The sequence below is a fragment of the Centruroides sculpturatus genome, unplaced genomic scaffold, assembly GCF_000671375.1.
Source record: "Centruroides sculpturatus isolate CEXI.00-Female unplaced genomic scaffold, Cexi_2.0 scaffold244, whole genome shotgun sequence".
NCBI lineage: Eukaryota > Metazoa > Arthropoda > Arachnida > Scorpiones > Buthidae > Centruroides > Centruroides sculpturatus.
Window position 1 is genome coordinate 595,669 of NW_019384450.1, and position 20,427 is coordinate 616,095.

The 20,427-nt window shown below is 32.8% G+C and overlaps 1 protein-coding gene across 1 annotated transcript; it reads left to right on the forward strand.

The window, feature by feature from the left end:
* Positions 1-1,690: 1,690 nt before the first annotated feature.
* On the forward strand, positions 1,691-20,111 carry LOC111620544 (serine hydroxymethyltransferase, mitochondrial-like). Its single transcript, XM_023362476.1, has 12 exons — positions 1,691-1,829; positions 2,725-2,889; positions 3,148-3,227; positions 7,539-7,739; positions 7,818-7,899; positions 11,310-11,432; positions 11,500-11,639; positions 11,702-11,864; positions 13,117-13,216; positions 16,845-17,000; positions 19,691-19,798; positions 19,865-20,111. The coding sequence occupies exons 1-12, from the start codon at positions 1,791-1,793 to the stop codon at positions 19,993-19,995; spliced, it is 1,488 nt and encodes a 495-aa protein (XP_023218244.1). The 5' UTR covers positions 1,691-1,790; the 3' UTR covers positions 19,996-20,111.
* Positions 20,112-20,427: the final 316 nt, after the last annotated feature.

Sequence of the window (20,427 nt, forward strand, 5' to 3'; positions counted from 1 at the left end):
TTACTCATTGTTGGCATTTAAATTTTTTAAAATACTAAGAATTTTTTTCTGTCTTTTTAAAGTTTTTATTACTATTTAAATTTTATATCATACTATAATTGAAAGTTATTGACTTCCTCCCTTAATCTCCTGTTCGAATGCCTGGAAAGTCGTACAGCAGCCCTTGCCGGCTTTATCCTAAACTCCAATTTCAAAGCATAATCTTTGATTCTCGATAATGTTCTTCACAAATTATTGCCTATAAATCTTTGTTTTGACCTCGATATATTTGCAGAAGAAACAATATCGACGTGACTTTCCAGTCGCATCATCATTTTTCTTTGTGTTCTGTCTAATAAGTTCTTACGTTAATATCTAATAAACCTCTCCATCTGTCCTAAGATCTTCAATTGCTTTCTCTAAATTAATGTTTTATCCTTATTTACTTTGATTTATTCTTTAAAAAATCTCATTTAATTAATAATAATGTTTCATCACTAATATCTATTGCTGATTTCTTTTTATATGTGGGTTTTTTTTATTTTTTTTTATTCTTTCCGACCCGTGGACACTGCTCACAGCAGTGATCGAAAGGATAAAATTACAGAACACTGGTAGTATCGGGTTCGAGCCCGACCAACGTGGAGTTTTCCGTGTTTTCTTCACGTGTCTAATGACTAAACGAGGACCAGTTTCTCGTTAAAGTCCACTCGGGAGGCAGCCCCTTGGCAGATCGCCCACACCAAGAAATGGGACCTCAACGATCTAGACCGTGCGGCGGCAGCTACCCTTTCAATCGTTAATCAACGAGATTTACGATATATTGTGTACTAAATATTAACATATCCTAAGCAATATTTTCATGTACAATTCCTCCATTTTTGAAAATTGAATCACGTAAGAGTATATGAAAAATTCCATTAAAAACATTTTTTTTTTTCCATCTCTCATATGAAATGTATAGCCTACATATCAATTTTAAACGTTTTTCTTCAAGATCTGAAGCATATAAAACAAATTTCAGGCTTCTTCGGCATCTATCAACAAGAAAAAGGATGATTGTCATCGTCTTTGCAGGCGCCATAATGAAACCGCTAATGATAATGCTCACGCGATAGCAAAAGAATAATGTTTACGATAAATATTTAATGCTTCATCTCAATAATATAATAATTAGATTTATATAATATTAATCTGGAGACTGTATTTAGTTAAAGAAACTGATAACAATCAGTTAATGAATTAATAATATATCAAAGTCTTTATAAGTTAATCCTCCAGGGAGATTCTATTAAGTTAAAGTAAACGACATTCCGACTCGGCATCTAAATATAATTGTAATTAATTAAACAAATATTATTTTCCGATCCAAATCGTTTTACGAATGAATGATTTCGAAATATATTTCCTTAAAGTTTTGTTTGAATTCGTTTAATAAATGCATAAGTTCTCTAGAAAACTCCCGTAAGCATAATGCATGAAGCGGCGGAGCGGCAATGAGTTTTCTTCACGGAAGCGAACAAAAATTGTCACGACAACTGACACATTTTGATATATAACGAGTAATACTCGTACGAATGGAATGCGAAAACAATAAAGGAGATAAAAACGATGAAATTTTTTTGTAATAAAAAAAAAAAAGAATTCTCTGCTCGATATCGGTATCGAATTATTAGTTCCGAAAATATCCGTTGGGGGTACAAAGTACATATGTTTATACCGAACACGTGTCTTGTCCCTGGATGGACCTTTAAACTTGATAAGCGAGTGCCTGCTTTCGAAACCTGTTATCTTTAAAGGACCGAGTAGAAATGGTTTTATCTGTAATAATCCGTTCTTTAAGATCTACGGTGAGTTTTCTTAAACGTATTTCGTTGAAATTAACGTAGAAATTTACGATTAACCAACGTTAAAGATGCTAAATATGTCCGAATTTATAAAAACTACACTTTAATGAGGGATTTTGACACGTATCGAATTGCATATTATCACCCCTAAAATCTTTTCAAATTTGTCTCGATATAGGGCGTATCTTTAATTCGAACACAATTTTCTTTTATTTATTATTTAAAAAAAACATCAAGGTAGGGTGCCCCATTATGGCCCAACAACTTTGGACTGTCACCTTGATAAAGTCAATTTTTTTTTCCAAGAAATGGCCTAAAGTCTAGGCGATAACAGTCATTTTTTTGGAAGGAAAGTTGGAGTCTGTCATAATATTAGTCCAAATTTGGTAGACCATAATGGGGCCCCCCTCTATTTTTAAATTGTGTGTGGTAAACTGATTATAGAGAAGTGCACTAAAAAAATAAACAAATAAAATACAAGACGTAAGAGATATTGTTAAAAGAATGATAAGGGATTACAAAAGATATTTTGAGAGTTGTTTCTTAAAAGGGTAGTGTCTGCTTAAGCAGGTCATTCACTGGTCATGTAAAACCTGTTAGCCTCCGGGGTTTCTCTTGTTGATCTAGTTTTGAATGCTTGTTTTTTTAAGATCAAGGGTATTGAAATAATAGAAAATAGTTTTTTTCTTGTTTTCAAATATGCTACATTTCTTTACATCTATTGGTTTTTATTTTCTCTCTGGAATTTTATTTTTATAAAAAAACAAATAAATTTTAAGCGTTGGTAACATTGTTTATGATACAATCATGATATATTTCAACCTTTTGTTATTTTATAACTTTTTCTAATAATATTTTTAATTGTAGAGTAAGAATGTAAATTTATTTACTTCTTTAGAATTTTTCCTATAAAATAAAAAAAGATGCCATTGCCGGTTATTGGCAATGTTTTGGAAATTGGACGGGACGGGAGACTCTGGCAGAAGACGATCCGGAAATTTGGTCGCTAATTCAAGAAGAGAAGCAGAGACAATTGTGTGGACTAGAATTAATTGCTTCGGAAGTAAGCGAGAACATTTCTGATTCAAAATTACTCGATCTTAAGAAATTTTTAAGATAAATATGTAAATTAAAGTCTTTTTCTTTAAAATATATCATTAAATACTTAAATGAGTGATTTAATTCTGATAAATCCATAAAGTTATATATATTATTCATTATTTTTGCATATAAAATTTTAATTTAAAACAAAAATTATTGATTCATAATTATAATTTATTGATTGTATTCTAAAAAGTTCTTATAGAATGTCTTCTCACAGAATTTTGCCAGCAGAGCCTGTCTAGAAGCTCTTGGATCTTGTCTCAATAACAAGTATTCGGAAGGTTATCCAGGTCAGAGGTATCAAAATCTTGCTCAATAATATTAACAAACACAAATTGAATATTGTTAAACTTTATTCTACTAAAACCTAACATTTCTAGTTTTTGCAGTATTAAAATTTATAATTTGTTAAAGGGGAGTATTAATTAAATTATAATGTTGATACTTTAAGTTGTTATTATTTTTCACTTTAGAAAGATCATTTAAGAAAAATCTTGACTGCACTGAAGAAAGTGCAATTTCTATCAAACTTAGATGAAAGTTATTATAATTACATAATGTAGTCTTAGGGAATAGACGTAATCCTAAATATATGAGAAGAAGAAGAATTTTTCTCACGAAAGTCATTTCCTTATGAGAACCACATTAACTAGTTATGCTAATGAGGCTGTTAATTATGTCGTATTAATATGGCTTTATTCCAAACTTTGAATGAGCTTTCCTAATTTCATTTCTGCAAATGAATTTTTACATTTAATGGAAATAGCTTTTCTACAAATATAATGATGCTTAATGTTTTACCATTAAGAATTAAGATTTGGCATCGTTGTTGTTGTTGTTTTATTTTTTTTAAAGGAATTTATTGATGTATAAAAATGTATTGTTATTAATCTTACATAATCAAGAAAAACATACTTTATTGGAATAACCATTAATAAATCTTGCATTCTCAAGCACTTCCAGAATGACAGTCAATCTTTGGGCACAAGATGGTCTTTCTGAAAGTGCTTGGGAATGCAAGATTTATTAATGGTTATTCCAATAAAGTAAGGTTTTTTATGATTACATATTTTTATTATCTTTGAAATTTCTGTCGCAATCAGTGTGTCTTGAAAATCAAGCATTCAGACAGCTTGAACCATAGTTGGAGAACATTGAACAAATAGGACTCGAGAGTAAGCTAACATCTGACTTGATCTGGATCTTTATAATTTATCACTAATACTTCAGATCCATCACTAATACTTCAGATCTGGATGTCATTTCTTGTTCCTAATAGTTGCTTGTGGCTTTTTTTACACCGTTTAAACTCGTGAGGTGGCAGTTGGGGTCACCAGAGAGCGAGGGACAGAAGAGCATTAGTGAGAAAAATGCTACCTCTTGCTGTCCATGTGGCTACATTACTTGTAATTTAAGATCGGGCACTAAGAACAGAGGAGAATCAAAATTATACTTTACTTTAGTATTAATTAAGTCTTTTACTTAGTTTTGTCGACAAAAGATTTTCGTGTTACTTATGTGAGTTAAAGAAAATTATAAGTAAATAATGATGCATAATAGTCTATGTTTAAATTTAAATAACAAAGTCCAAGTTGAATTGAATTGACACAAAAGTATTAATTAAGAATGTTTTTATTATTTTTTTATTTGCATATGCAGTTATTTTTTTCTGATAGAAATTATCACCTATTTGCATTTATTCATGAAAATTTTGTGTATATCCTGATCCAAAAATTCACGAGTCTCTACTGTTATTTAAAGAAATTTCATGAAAATATAATTCATTGATAAAGAAAAATTCAATGATTTTAAACGTATTTGTTGAAAATAGTTTTAATATGTCATCATAATATTCTCTGTCTTAATAGCATTAAAGTTTATCAATTTATGAATCCTGTTTCTAATACTGCTTATGGTTTTTCATTTACATTTAGTGTTTATGTGATTTTTGTTTATAATTTTGCATTTAGACATAATAATTTATTTATTGTATTAGTATAACCCTTAGCGAAAGGTTAAACATTTTAAGTGGAACATGTGGAATAGATATTCTTAATCTTTAAAATACACCAACAATTATTTTGAATTTCATTAAAAGTATTTTATTTACATTTGTTTTGCTCATTACATCATAGGATCATATTCTCAGGGTGTAATAACAAAATGGAAGTATTAGTACAAACAGAATTTATATTATACTAGCTGCAAGGACCCGCTTCGCTGGGTTTTTATTTATTCGCAAAAAGTAACGATAGTGAAGATTAAGATAATTACATTATAGCCAATCTTACCCGTTTTCACAGAATGCAAGAATTAGGTCCCCCGTTTCTGATTAGAGATCTGGTCCAGATTCTATTTCTGAACGTCTCCTGTTCACGTCAAGTCAAACGAACTATTTTCAACGTTTCTGGAACGTTTACAATCGTTCTATAATCGAACCAATATTCGAATTTTATGTTCGAATTTAATTCGAACAAATTCGAACAAAACATTCGAAATAGAAAGCCACTTTCAACCACTTTCAGCCTCATATCTCCCGCACCCTTATAGCTATCGAGACGTAACCACCCCTATGCACGAATGGAGACTTGGGGCTACCACCACACACAAACACCATTCATGTGCGATGTGTAGTTTTGGCAGAAAAGTGAAATATAGGGACATACATGTCCATTTATATATATATATATGAATTTAAATTACTGTAGTTACTGGGTATGTTAATTATTATCTCAGAAGTATGTGATGTACATCAATCAATAAAGTAACTGTCCAAGTTCAGTCTCCCATCTGCATTCGAATGTCTTGTCGTCTATTACCTCTACGAAGTACCGTAAACAAAACGGATGACTCTGCAAGAGAGAAGGCGTTTTGTGTTTTGTAAAGGCAAAAAACTATCCTAGATAGTCAGAATCACTCATCGTTGTGCAACATTGAGTAATCTGCATGAGCTGTAGAATTATGGCCACTGTAGGAGTGATAATAGAGAAGCTGTAGCAAGCATAGAAAGAATTTGAGTATTGGTTGGACGTGTATCATGTGACATAAGATACACACTTTGAGAAATTGTAGTGAAAAAATGTAAAACTTGGACAATTTTCCAATGTTTTAATGTAAACTACAATGTTCTTGGATAATAATTAACATTGCTACCATTTTAAATTGTTGTAATTTTCTATTTGGAAAATCCTGCTTGGAGACACTTTAAAATGTATGTTAATAATTGTGCCACTCACTTGCCAAATAGATTTCTCCACTTTGTTTTATGGAGTTAAAGTGACAAAGTAATATACATTCATTTTTAAAATTTCTTTTGAAATATAAATTCAAGTAAACATTGTAGAATGTATTATTGTAGATGTAGCTTTTATTTAATGATATATAAAATGTATAAGATAGCATAGATATGCCATAATTGTTATTATTATTATGATTTTGGTGTGATTGAAGGAGTTAATCGATTTGGCAAGTGAAAAACATAGTAACATCAAATTTAGTTTTTACATAGTTTTTATTATAGGGAAATTTCATTATCATATATTTTTTATTAAAGATTTTTTGCAAAAATGAATAATAACTGTTCTGTTACTGTTACAATGGTTGTTGTTATTTTGTTTAAATTGGTTATTCAGCAACATAAATGACGTCTTCTTCGTCAGATGTATTTGAGATCCCATCATGTCAATTTGTTCTTAAATTTCTATAATAATCACATTTAATAGGAGAAATGAAAAAAAATCATTTTTTGTTTTATCCATCTTGGTGTAATGATGTATAACATTCTTTTTTTCCTAAAAACAATTGCCACTAAAATTTAAAAAGATCATTCAATATTCCACAAGTATACTTACTTCTGCGGCAGTTGGACTGTAACTAACTAAGTTCTTTTACTTACTTTATGTGATGAAATAACGTTAAATAATAAATTATTTAATGATATCTCATCACTTTATTCTTACCATTCCAGTTTTGGAATTGTTCTGTAACCTGAAGCAGACCTTGGGTAAGGTTGAAAGTGTTCATTTGACGATTTATTAAAGTTTTGTCACCAGAAGTAAAGGTTATTTAGGGTTATCATTAGTACCGGTGATTAAGTTAGAAGTTATCTTTAATTTACCATTATCTACAAGGCATTGGTTGGCGCAAACTGCAGCATTGCAATTGCGGTGTGTGCTGGCAGATTTACGTTACAGTATGGAGTTAATTAGATTGGCTTCTGAAATAAATAAAATTATTTTCAATGGCCAATACAATTTTGTCATTAAGTGGTATTAATCCTTATTATTAGGGAAAGTTATTATGAATATAAAAAGTTAAGAGTATATGAAGTACTTCGACACAAAAATTTTTAAAAAATTCAAAATGTGGAGTTAATTGATTTGGCTTGTGAATAGCTCAATTGACATTTATATCAGGGATATTTCTCTGGATGATGATTCATTTAAATTGTTAATGATAACCACATTTTAACAACTTTAACAAAACTTAAGGAAGAAGGATGATAAATGAAAATCCAAAATATATTCTAAAATCAATTTTTTTTAAATTTCTCCTTAAAATAATAATTTATTTCAATTGATAAATAAATAAATTTCATTCCCTATTTAGATATTATGGTGGAACCGAAGTTATAGACAAAATAGAACTTCTTTGTCAGAAAAGAGCACTAGAAGCTTTTGATCTGGATCCGGAAAAATGGGGCGTGAACGTCCAACCGTATTCCGGATCACCCGCAAATTTTGCCGCCTACACCGGTCTACTGAAACCTCACGATCGCCTCATGGGTTTGGATTTACCTGACGGTGGCCAGTAAGTGGAAAGAACGAAATACTTTTTTATCGCCATACGATATATTTTCATATAAAATTTCTTAATTTAATTTTTCAGTCTTACTCATGGCTACATGAGCGATCAGAAGAGAGTTTCCGCAACTTCCATATACTTTGAATCGATGGGTTACAAACTAAATGTAAGTTTAAACAGAAAATTAAACTAATTATATGAATCACATTCAATTAAAAAGTTTAATTATCTGTTAATTTTAATTTTTTTTATTTGAATTTATCCACTTAGATTTGTAATTCTTGTAAATTCTGTATTGTTGACACAAAACTTACAAGATTTACCTACTTCTGTATGTAATTAACATTTAGAGTAAGCCAAGTCAAACAAAATAACAGAAAATGATGTAAGTTGTAGTAATTGTATATAAACATGCAGAATAAGTGTCATGTTTATGGTCAGCCATGAAGTGACATAAATTAAGTGATTAGATTGCCCATGGAAGAGTTATCAAGCGAACAATGAAAAGTGTTAATGGAAACTAGTAAAAATTTGAATTTGTGCCATTAATACAGTTACTAATAAGGGTGCCAGTTTTAGCATGCCTAAATCAGACAGTAGTAAATAAATGGAAGAAGGTTGAACTCCATACATCTGTTAACACAAATTGAGATATATCACAGATCCATGATCACTCATGAAGGGTACATTCCAGAACATATAAATTTAATTTATAAGAATAATTTTACTATTAATTGAAGATTTATTAAAGATGCTGAGCTGGATAGGTGGTTGTCCATAAATTACTTAATACTAATTTTATACTTTTCAACTATCTTCCCACCCAGTGGCGCATTTAGAAATATGGTACCTAAAGGCCTACAATATGCAGGTACCCCCTAAACTAATCTTGCCACTTTTGCATTAAATGATTCTATTTTATAATTTTAATTCTGCAATAACTGTATTTTTACAAATTTTTAAATATCGAAATGACAACTGCTGTTGAAAACTTGTCGTTAATGACCTCTGTTCATGTAAAATATATTCATACATTAACACTCTTCAACTGATAAGCTTTTAATTTGGACTAATTCCTTTAGGAATTGTTTCTAAGCACAATTATTTTATTCTTATAACTTGAAGTTTTGCATCTCCCCAAACTGATGTGCTCCTAAGCCCAGGCCTAGTGAGCCTAATGGGAAATCAACCAGTGCTCCCATCCCTTGTAATGCTGCATTATGTAATTTATAAACAGCCACATAGATAGGAATCAAAATTTGTCAGGTGCCAATAATTGTTAGAGATATAAGACTGCCATTGGCATGAAAATATTATTATTTTACACATTAAACATAACATAATTTATTAATATGGAGCTTATTTTCACAATTTGTAAATAAGAACCTCCTACCCTCTATTTCCATTCAAATATATATAGAAAAACTTTGTGCCAAAAATCTACTCCATTGGCGAATATTTACTGGAAGCTCAATGTCACTGAAGTTTTATAGGTTCCAAATAGTAAGGATGAGCATATAGCAATCACAAGCTTGAACCACAATGTATCCATTTTAGTACAACAGTTTGTAAAACTGTAGTTGGTCATCTCAATAAATAAACCATTAAACTAATTGGACATTAGTTACGTGACATTCCCACAAAATTAATTTTTCTCATGACTCGTGATCATTATTTTGCTGACATAATCAAGTCTTGCTGCAAATGTTTTTCCAGCAACAAAAAAAGAAGAGAAGGGACTACAGGATGTGTGTGTCTTTGCTGCACATGTGTACTTGAAAGCCTAGATTTTAGCTCCAATGCTCCTAACAATGACCATCATCTTCTGAAATCACTTCTTGAATACTCAGCAATCAACATGACAATATCCAAGGCGGCATCTCTCAAATTTTCTAGACACTTGTAGTATTTGTTGCCAGATTTGGTTGCTTTAGTTTTTTTTTGACAACCATGTAAGTTCTGCTACAAAGAGACTAATGATTACAGCGATGCAAAATGATGATGACACCGAACAGGGTCACACTAAGCCAATCAGTGTTGACCCAGACACATTCATGGGAAAAAATCTTGAGGACTTTATATCTGTGAAGTCACAGACTGTCTGAATTAATGGAACTTCCAGATACATTTCTCACTGGAAAGATAGAGGGGACTTCCAGAAGGCTGCAGTGTCGGTATATGCCATTAGAATTGTTAACGACCATGCAGAACGCATGGTCGCACTCATCCAGGAATTCAGTGGTCTAATGTCTCGTGATGAATTACAACTTCAGTATTTGCTGCAAATTGTTCAACAGCCATCAGGCTTATCCAGACAGCAAGACACACACTCTTCCTATACCAAAATAAACTGATAAAGTTGCATTGAACGTTGTAATGAAAATTTCAATTTTATGAATTGTGACACTTAAAAAATTTTTTGTTGCCTTTTTGGTTTGTAATCCATCAAGTTTTTGAATATTGTAGAGTCTACATGACTATTTAATTTGTCCGAAAAAGTGAAACAAGTCTGGTTTATTCATTTGTCATAAATTGCTCTTTTTATAAACTTTGTTGTCATTGAGCTATCTCTAAATAATATATCAAGTTGAAATTTCTTCTGTAGTAATTTGATACCAGTTGGAATAGTTCTGGAGGGGAGGATCACAAAAAAGTAAGCGATTTTATTTTTCCTATTTTAAGCACCACACCATAGTTTATTCATAATTGAAATATATGCAACATAATGTTTATTTCTTTATAATTTTTTCTGATGATCAATGCAGTTTTGCATTAATTTAATAATTTCTAAGGGAAAATGGGAATGTTTGGGATACATTGTGAGCATTGATACCATTGTAAGATTTATTTTCTCAACCTGAGGTTGAGTTAACATAAATTTGATATTTGCTACGGTTACTTCTCTGATTTTTGTGACAATTATTTTTCTCTTGATCTGCGAAAATTATTTATAATATTATATTTACCAAATACAATCAAGTACAGTACATGGACGGGTTTCTCAGAAGCTCATTTTGTATTCCTTATTTTCCGACGGTTCCGTTCTCTGATCCCTTCGTTGGTCTATCCATATCTCCAGACGGAAAGAAGAGAGATTGATTTCGTTCGCCCTTTGACACTTTATACCCCACTGTATATTGCCCCTCCAGGCCTAATGGACAATGGAATATTCAGGAATCTTACCAAAGGACATTGTGTCCGATGTTAAATATATTATGACAAGCGATTGTCACACCATCAAGATGATTTTTAAATTACCAGTAAGCAAGACATATAAATTTAACTCTATCTGCCCTATGGGCACTAAGGATGTTTTAGTAAGCCCATTATGGGTTTGGCCAGGCCCACAATGGGACAGCTTGGTTGTGAGGGATGGGGTCTGAAGTATCTGGATGGACCATCTTTCAAAAAATAGCAGAGATTTTTTGATCCTGGTTCCCCAGAGCTATAGGCTGCCACCTTAACCACTTATCTGGCCATCTTCCAGTAAACAATTAATAATGACCCATTAGTTTGAATAGCAATAATTAGAAAAATAATGGCAATCCAAATATTCTTATGTAAATTTTTTTCCAGCAAGATACGGGGCTGATAGATTATGACGGTCTGCAAAAAATGGCCAGATTGTTTCGTCCCAAATTAATAATAGCAGGAACTAGTGCCTATTCCCGACTTTTAGAATACAAACGATTTAGAGAGGTAAGTAACCAACATCGTTCTTTGTTACTTTGACTTCTAATCTTTAACTGCAATTTTTTAAATTTAGATCTGTGATGAAGTGAAGGCCATTCTCCTGTCGGACATGGCCCACATCAGCGGACTGGTGGCCGCAAAGGTCATTCCGAGTCCGTTCGAGTATTCGGACGTCGTCACCACCACCACTCACAAAACTTTGAGAGGAGGAAGGTAAATTGAAATTTCTTTGCAGTTTTGAGAATTTTAATTAATCGAATTTAAAAATATTTCAGAGCGGGAATGATATTTTATCGGAAAGGAGTAAAAGAAGTGGATAAAAATGGAAAAGAAATCAAATATAATTTTCAAGAAAAAATAGACTTTGCCGTGTTTCCCAGTTTGCAAGGCGGTCCTCATAATCATGGAATTGCCTCCGTGGCCGTGGCATTAAAACAGGTAAATTAATTTAATTTTTTTATTTTAATTTTTAAAACTTTTTGTGTAAATAAAATGCATAAATATGAAAGAATTCATCTCCAGTAAATTCTACGGCTCCTCGATCCATAATTTTATAATTGTGCAAATTGGATCCATTACGAGGTTGGCAACTTGATTTGTCATAAAGGTGAATGGATATTTCTTGCACAATCATCTGACTAATAAAATTTAAAAGAACAAAGAAGCAGTATATATCATACTATCACATTCTTTCAACATACAAAAGTCAGAATAATATTTCACTTTATTTGTTGTCAGTTATTACATCCAAAAATTTCATATTGCATAATTTATATATCTGAGATGGCATAATAATACATTTGCATTACTTCTAAGATAGATAGGCATAAGAATGCTTAATAATAAAGCATTCTTATATGTTTTCCAAACTGGGATCTGCAGAGGAGTTCCAGAACCTGCAAAACATTCCAAAGTATCTAGTAAGGTGTTTTTATTTTCCTAAAAATATACTGATAGAACATTGATACATGCTTCTTGTCCTTAATTACTTCTTTTGTCCACTTTGGAAGTTCTTATGAACTAGGGACTATAACAAGTTCTAGTTCATAAGAACTTCCAAAGTGGACAAAAGTATAATACAACCATTATGACTCTAACTCATTATTTTTGATAATTATTGTGTTGTAACTAGCTTTTCATCTGTTTTATTTTTCAAGGAAATAATAGTAAAACAATGATTTATAAATTTAGTGTACATAATAAACATAATTTTGTTTATAAATACACATATATTATTACAGTACATTTGGCAGTTTTGAGATCCCCTTTGCACCGGTCCGTTCCCATGCACTACAATTAGTACACATACAAATCACTTCCCTCAGTACGTTTGACACACAAATGTAAGTATTTGTGTACGAGTTTAAAAATTTTTTGTTAGGGTTGGAAAATTTCTGTAGTTCGAGAAATACTTTATTTCAGCATTAATATGAGACGGAAGAGATTATTACAAAAAGCTCTTTGGTTGTTTGATAACATTTTAAATTTTAGTACACTAATCTTGTGTGTGTGAAATAAAACTGAACTTTGTCAATAGTCTACAAAATGGATTTGATTAGTTCTTTAGATATGTAATAAACATTGTCAACAGTTAATATAGGACTTCATCTGACCACTTTTAAGCATCTTTTTTCAAACAAATTGATATTTTATTTTGGAAAATCAATGATACTAATGAAAACCTTTTTAGGCAAAATCACCTGAATTTCGTCAGTATCAGCAACAAGTCTTGAGTAATGCCAAAGCTATGGCTAAGGCTCTCGTTGACCGAGGGTACACCTTAGTTTCGGGTAAGTCTTCTGCTTCTTTTTTACCGTACAAGTTTCTCTCAAAAATTTTTGTTTAAGTTAATTGTTCAAATTCTTCTCAATCCCACAAGATCAAGGACAAAGAATGATAAATCTGATTAAAAGTAAAATCATAAATTGTACAGTGAACAATTTTTGATTTGCGCGATGAAAATATAGATGTTTATAATCACTGTTATTTTATGGAAAGAAATTAATGGATTAGATCAATGGTCCCCAACCTTTTTATCGCCGCGGACCGGTCGACGTTTGATATTTTACCGCGGCCCACTGAGGGGGGATTTTAGATTGATTTAATTTAATAATTTTAATTTAATTGTATTTAAAAATGCCTTCAAAATAAAATATAGTTACACCAAAAAATGAATATAATGTGATTTAACATTTTAACTCACTAGAATGTTAAATCAATGAGAAACCTGAGCTTGTTTCTTTGCAACAAGACAGTTCCATCTGGGGGTAATAGGAGACGATGACACCCGAAGTGTTTTTCTTATGTCCAGTTTATTCCACTGTTCCGTCGTCCATTAAAAGTCGCACAAACCCGAGAGAAATACACCATAGTAAATAAAATAGAAATATAGTAGAGCATCGATTATCTGGCTCAATTGGGGACTCAGGTTGGTTGGATAACCGAAAAGAAGTGAAAAAAAACATTATTAGTATAGTATATTAGGATATCCCATGTAATTAGTTTATTAGTATATTGCTATTAACCAACTTCACGTTGAATTTTCATCGATGTTTAGCCTAACAAATTTTTTTAAAAAATAATAAATGTCGCTATTGTATCGTTAAAAACTATTTTTAACGATACAATAACCACTCATAATTAGAAAATTAAGTCTCGTTTAAATACTGGTCGAGCTGTTGATGCCAGCTAAAACATGCAAAAATTTAACAAAAATAATATTAAAGTAGCCAAGACATAGCAAAATATTGTAATGCCACATCACTAGCAGACATTTGAAATTTGCCGACTAGAATGGTCGGTTAATCAGGGGTTGGATAATCGATGCTCTACTGTACCAGTAATTTAATGTTCCTTGGGCGGCCTGGTACCATTTGATCCACGGACCGGTACCAGTCTGTGGCCCGGGGGTTGGGGACCACTGGATTAGATAATATCAATTACAGACAATGCCCCCCTGTAACTTTTTATAGCTGGGTGACATAGTAATGCACATAAGATAGAATCTACATACAATACTTTTATAAATCATTTTAAGTAGTAACATAACACATTTATGTTTTACATGTAAATTTATTATTAATTTTCCTTTTTTTTTCTTTTTACAAAGAAAAAAATTCAAGGGAAATTCATACTTTGTGAACATCTACATTTATTGTTGTACAGGTGTCCAACGAAGCACTGTGCAGTGAGAACTTGCAATGATATTAAAGTGAAACATATTATTTATGGCTCTCGTGTGCAATATACGTCCCACATTTCCACTTTGCAGTAGACGTTACTTCTTGCTCGTGGACATTCTAGTTTTTGGAAGGCTTCTTTGCCAATTGCATAATCTCCTGCAGAACCTGGCCTACTAGGTCTCTGGACCTCTCTTCTTTTAGATTTTGCTGCAGAAGAAACTACCACACTCGTACAACCGCTACAGTTATTTGTACAGGGTGACAATAATTAACCCGTACAAGTTTTCTGCATTGTAAATTTATTAAAGAAATGAAAATTAGCAAAACAACAGCGGATAGCAGTGACAATACTTTACGTATTAATCAGATATTCAGCCGATTTCAAAGTGGCCTCCTTTTGTCTTGATGCAGAGCCCCAAACGTGTTTCTAAATTCTCGGTGATGGGCCACAGCTCTTCTGGAGACAGTTTGTCTCACTCTCGGCACAAGGATTGCTTCAGCGACTCCAAACTTTTGTGGTGCTTAGCGCAGGCCCTAGCCTCCAAAGTGGACCACACACTTAGTCCATCGGGTTCAGATCCATTGAGTACAATGGCCATTCTGCAGATGAGATGAAATCAGGAAAATGAACCTTGCACCACTCCTGAGTCTTCTTCACCCTGTGTGCCAGCGCTGAGCGCTACTGAAATGTCCATTTCACACTGCCAAAATGCTGCCGAGCCCACGGAAGTACCACGGCCTCGAGAATGTCACGGCAGTATACGTCTTGATTGATTTTGGCCCCTTGATCGACGAAAACAAGGGGTGTCTTGCCATTTGCATATATGGCCCAAACATTGGATTTTGGCAATGTTTGATGACGGCTAAGCATCCGGGAGCTTCTGCAAACCAGTTCCCATCATTTTGATGGTTGTGCGCTTGTTGTATGGAGAAAAGCTTCTCATCTGTGAAGAGAATGTGCTCCCATTGTTGACCTGCGGCCCGACGCTTGAGTTGACGGCATCTTTGGAGTCACATGCACTTGTTTTCATCGGTGAGAAGCTGAACCTTTTGGAAGTTGTAGGGCTTGAGTCAGAGTTCCTTTTTCGCCATTAACCGCACCGATTTGCAATTGATTCAGATCTCACAAGCAATTTTTCTCATAGAGATCTTCTAATGTCGGTCAACTTGCTTTTTGATGATCTTGTGTTTCCTAGACATGTTGATGGTGTGCTTTCTTCCACATCCAGGATGGTCACCATCATGGCCAAGCTCCTTGAATTGCTGAACTGCATCTGAAACTGTCATTTTGGGAACACCGAGCAAATGAACAATTTCACATTGACGCTTTCCTTGCCGGAATAGCTCCAAAATTGCACAACGTTTGTTCAACATCCTTAAAAAAAATAAAGAACTAACCCTTATTACACCCGAAGCACATCTGCACGGGCAGGAAATCACGGAGAATTAAACGACAGTATGTAAATTGGTGACGGCAAAAACGTTCAGGTGCAGCATTGCTACAAACTTTATACAGGTTAATTATTGTCACTTTGTATATGGAAAATATTTGGATCATCAAAAATGTTTTGTATGCAGATGTCCCGCTGTCAGCCATGTGTACGGGAAGTAATAGCACCAGTGCAACTTCTTAAGTTCAAGTCTGCCTGGCTGCATATCCAAGCAGCTTAGCTATAATGTCAATTACAGATATTTGATTTCACATCAATAGAGGAGTTACAGAAAGAACACATTTAGGTTACTCATACAAACTCGGTAGTTGAGTTTCAGAATTCAAAAACTCATCTTGATAAAATGACTGGCCATCTGCAAAAGGAATAGGAAATCATTTATGAAATTAAATTAGCAGCTCAGGCACTTCACGACAAAGATGTTCCCTAAAAGAATGGAGGGGATTAATATATTTAAGGCTTCAACATCGGTTAACAAATAGAAAATGTGCAAGTTGTTTTTGCTGTTTACCAAATTAACATATGCATTCCAGAAAGATTACATAAAATTTTTGGGTATTATTTATAGATGTCCAGGGTTTATCAAGTTTGAGTTTAGAACATGTCTTTTCTTTTACAAAATTAGTGGAAACATGCAATTAACTAATTGTGCTCATTGCAAATTAAAAATGTACACTGCAATTTCAAATTTAATTGAATTAATTAATTCAACAATCTATTTACATTGCAAAACTATCAATTTTAGGTAATTTTTATTCTAATTTAAACTTTTATTTTCTGAACAGGAGGTACAGACAATCATCTGCTCCTCCTTGACCTGAGACCAAATGGGCTGGATGGAGCCAGACTAGAGAGTGTGATGAATCTGTGCAACCTGACGGCCAACAAGAACACGTGTCCGGGCGACAAGTCCGCTCTTGTACCGGGCGGAGTCCGTCTTGGTAAGATATTTAGATCTAATCTTTTTACTTTACATATTCTGTTATATTACACATACTAGCTGTTACCCGCGAGTTCGCCCGCGGCGGTTTTGCAAGCAAACACCATTTATATTCAGTATTTCAACAACCATAGTAATTGTTATATAACACCTACCGCTGAGAATGATCAGAATTGCCGAGAATCAAACGAACTATTTTCAATTTGATCAATTTTCTGGAATGTTTACATTCGTTCTATAATCGAACCGATACACAATAACAAATTCGAATTTAAAAAGGTTCGAACATTTGGTTAAAAAATCGAAATATATAAAAATATTTATAACAATGTCTGAAATGCTATTAATTTAATACACTTAAGTACTTAGTGAAGACTAAACGTAACAAAAAAATCGCATGTAAAATAGTACAGTAGAAGCCGTTCTTCCTCTCCCCGCGGGGGAATTTCAAAAAATCCCTTCTTAGTGTGCATTCCCATGGCATACCCTACTAAAACGCAGTTAAAAACAAAAAAAATCACACCTAAAGTAGTACAGTAGAAGCCATTCTTTCGATTAAGCCTTAATCCTCTCCCCCCCTGCGGGGGAATTTTGAAAAATCCCTTCTTAGTGTGCGTTTTCATGACGTACCCTAACTGTCTACCAAATTTCACCTCTCTAGGTTAAGCAGTTTGCTCTGGGTCGTGATGAATCAGTCAGTGAATGAGTCAGTCAGGACAAGCAATTTTATATATGTAAAGTATCATTTCATTTATAAATACAGTAGAGTTCCACATTATCAACACATGTATAATCAGACAATTTTATGCAAGTTTAAACGTAGGCCTAAAAGAAAACATACCCCTAGATGACAAAATTAGAATTTTTTCATTGCTTTATAGGGTAGTACATTAACTGGGAGTTCACTATACATAGGAAGAAAAGAAAACAGAGGAATGAGAACTCTCCTTCATTGTCATTTTCTTTTTACTCCTTTATCTTTTCTCAGAATACATAATACTACTGGAATCTGAATCAATGCAAGGTGTACTTCAGAAAAGTAATTTTGTGGTGATAGGAAATACAAAATTGATAATAATTTAGACCTACATGCAAATCCACCATAACTAATACTAGACTAGGCACATGCTTACAGGAAGGTTTTTGTATTGGCAATTGTTAATAGATGTAAAAATGATTATGTATACAGCATTGACAGAGAAAGTTCATAACAAAGGCTTTTGAGCCTTTGTTATGAAGAAAAATTGAAGCTTATAATTGTCAGTACGGAAATGACCTTACTGTTTGCATGGTGGAACTGTTGCCACAAACCCATCGTAATCAAGAGGGGGAAAAAAATCAGGCTTAGTACTTTTGATCTGGTTATTAACGTCAAACTAAATAATGTTTTTAAAAAGTTAATGAAAGGTCTTTTCTTAGTCAAAAATTATGTATTAGTCTGTTAATTTTATTTATATAATTTCTGTTTACTGATATATAAAAATGTGCTTTGTACCTCATTCAAAATGAAGCTGGGATGTTAAAATTTCAATAAGTATTTAATCTAAAAAAACAATTCTCAGGATCCCAATTGAGCATTTTTGTATATTTTAAAATATTTTTTCTGTTTTTGTAAAGTTCAATAAGATATTGCCTACAATGTTTGGATTGCATGGCATGTCACACAGTTTTTATGGAACATGCTACTGTACACTACCAATTTGTTTACACTTTTTGCACACCCTTTAATCAGTCCAAAGATAATGTTGAGAACACTGATTTGAAAAACCTGCAAAAAACATTAAACATGCTATTGCACAAGACTGACATTTACAATGATTCGTGTGTGCATAATAATTATTTTCCAGACATCTCCTATTTACGTGCAATTCACAAAAGCTACACGTGCTTGGAGTACGAGAAGTCTTTTTAGTCCTTGCATCGTCCCATCGGAAAGAAAATATATTGGTTGGCGCACGTTACCAAACATGAAACACTCGTGCTAGTTATAACAGAGCAATGTTTGTTCGGCACTGCATACCACAGACTACGTTCGATTTACCTAATTTAGTATTCCGTGAGTAGGAATTTGTTTAAGTGCAAGTGTTTTAACATGCATAGTTGTTATCTATTATAAAATCAAACAGATTATTGCATGATACAGTATAAGCCTATTGCTAAGGTGATATGGATTCAAATTTGTAATTCCTGTAAATCTCACAGAAAACATATGTCAGGCTTTGTTTCCTTTGCTGGTCAGGCTGTCATAATTTTAAACTATAATGAGTAAGTTGTATCTGGCATTGGATGGACTTTGCATCAGTGAAATACTGATGCAAAGTCCATCAGTATTTCAGTGATGGACTTTGCATGTTCTGACAACAACATAACAGTAGTGCATCTCTCTTTTCAAAGTTGCAGAATCATCTTTGTATCCTATATTTTTCTGTTTTTCAGTAATTAAGCTGTTGGTGACAATTGAATAATTACATTCTTCTGCCGTTTTGCCATTTTTTGTTCGTACGATACAGATAGTGACAAAAATGTCATTGCTAATTGATCTATGTGCATATGTTTGGAAACTTGTAAAAAAATAATGTGCATTTTAAAGCATAACAATGATTTTCTATTAAGGCAACAATGTCAATCAATCCCTATTTTTGTAATTTTATTTAAGTTTAGCTTCTTATTAATAAACCGAATGCTCTGCAGGTGCTCCGGCATTGACTTCTAGACAATTCAGGGAAAAGGATTTCGAGAAGGTGGTGGAATTTATCGACCGTGCCATCGTCATTGCTCTGAATGCCAAAAAGAGAGCAGGTATGGATTTCAAACTCTTGTCTGCCAATAAAGAGATTACGTTTTAAATAAAAATTATCGTTTCAGGTAAAACGGTTAAAGAATTCAAGAGTTTCATTACGTCGGATGAGGAAACGCGTTCGAAGATATCCAAGCTGAAGGATGACGTTCGCCGGTACGCAGAGACGTTTCCCATGCCGGGATTTTCCGATCATTAATCCCGTAACGTTTTGATTTGTACTAAATCTACTTACATTTTTTTAATCAAAAGAAATTTTAGTCTGTGACTGACTAAAATGTACAGAATGTTTATATAAAATGTACTTTGATAAAATTTCAAATGCATCTTTTGTCGACAAAAGTATATTGGAACAAAATGTTGTTAAACTCAAATTTAATCTCGAAACTCTATCAGATATCTTTTCTACTGCAAGTAATTAGGAATAGATTATAACCTCTGAATATAGAGAATTGGTTGGTTTATTGTTTGAGATTTTTTCGACAAGAGTTCAACCGGAAGAACAATCTCCTCTCAACCATTACCAGATAATTTAATTATTTTACTAGAAAATACTAAAATGGCAGTGAATCGCTCTTTGCATAAAAGTAACCTTATTATAATAATATTAGGTACGAGTCGATCTATTTGA

Coding starts and splice junctions, on each gene's coding strand:
- LOC111620544 (XM_023362476.1), top strand. CDS start 1,791: ATGGTTTTATCTGTAATAATCCGTTCTTTAAGATCTACG. Junction 11,433..11,499: donor AATACAAACGATTTAGAGAG/GTAAGTAACCAA, acceptor TTTTAAATTTAG/ATCTGTGATGAAGTGAAGGC. Junction 11,640..11,701: donor AAAACTTTGAGAGGAGGAAG/GTAAATTGAAAT, acceptor AAAATATTTCAG/AGCGGGAATGATATTTTATC.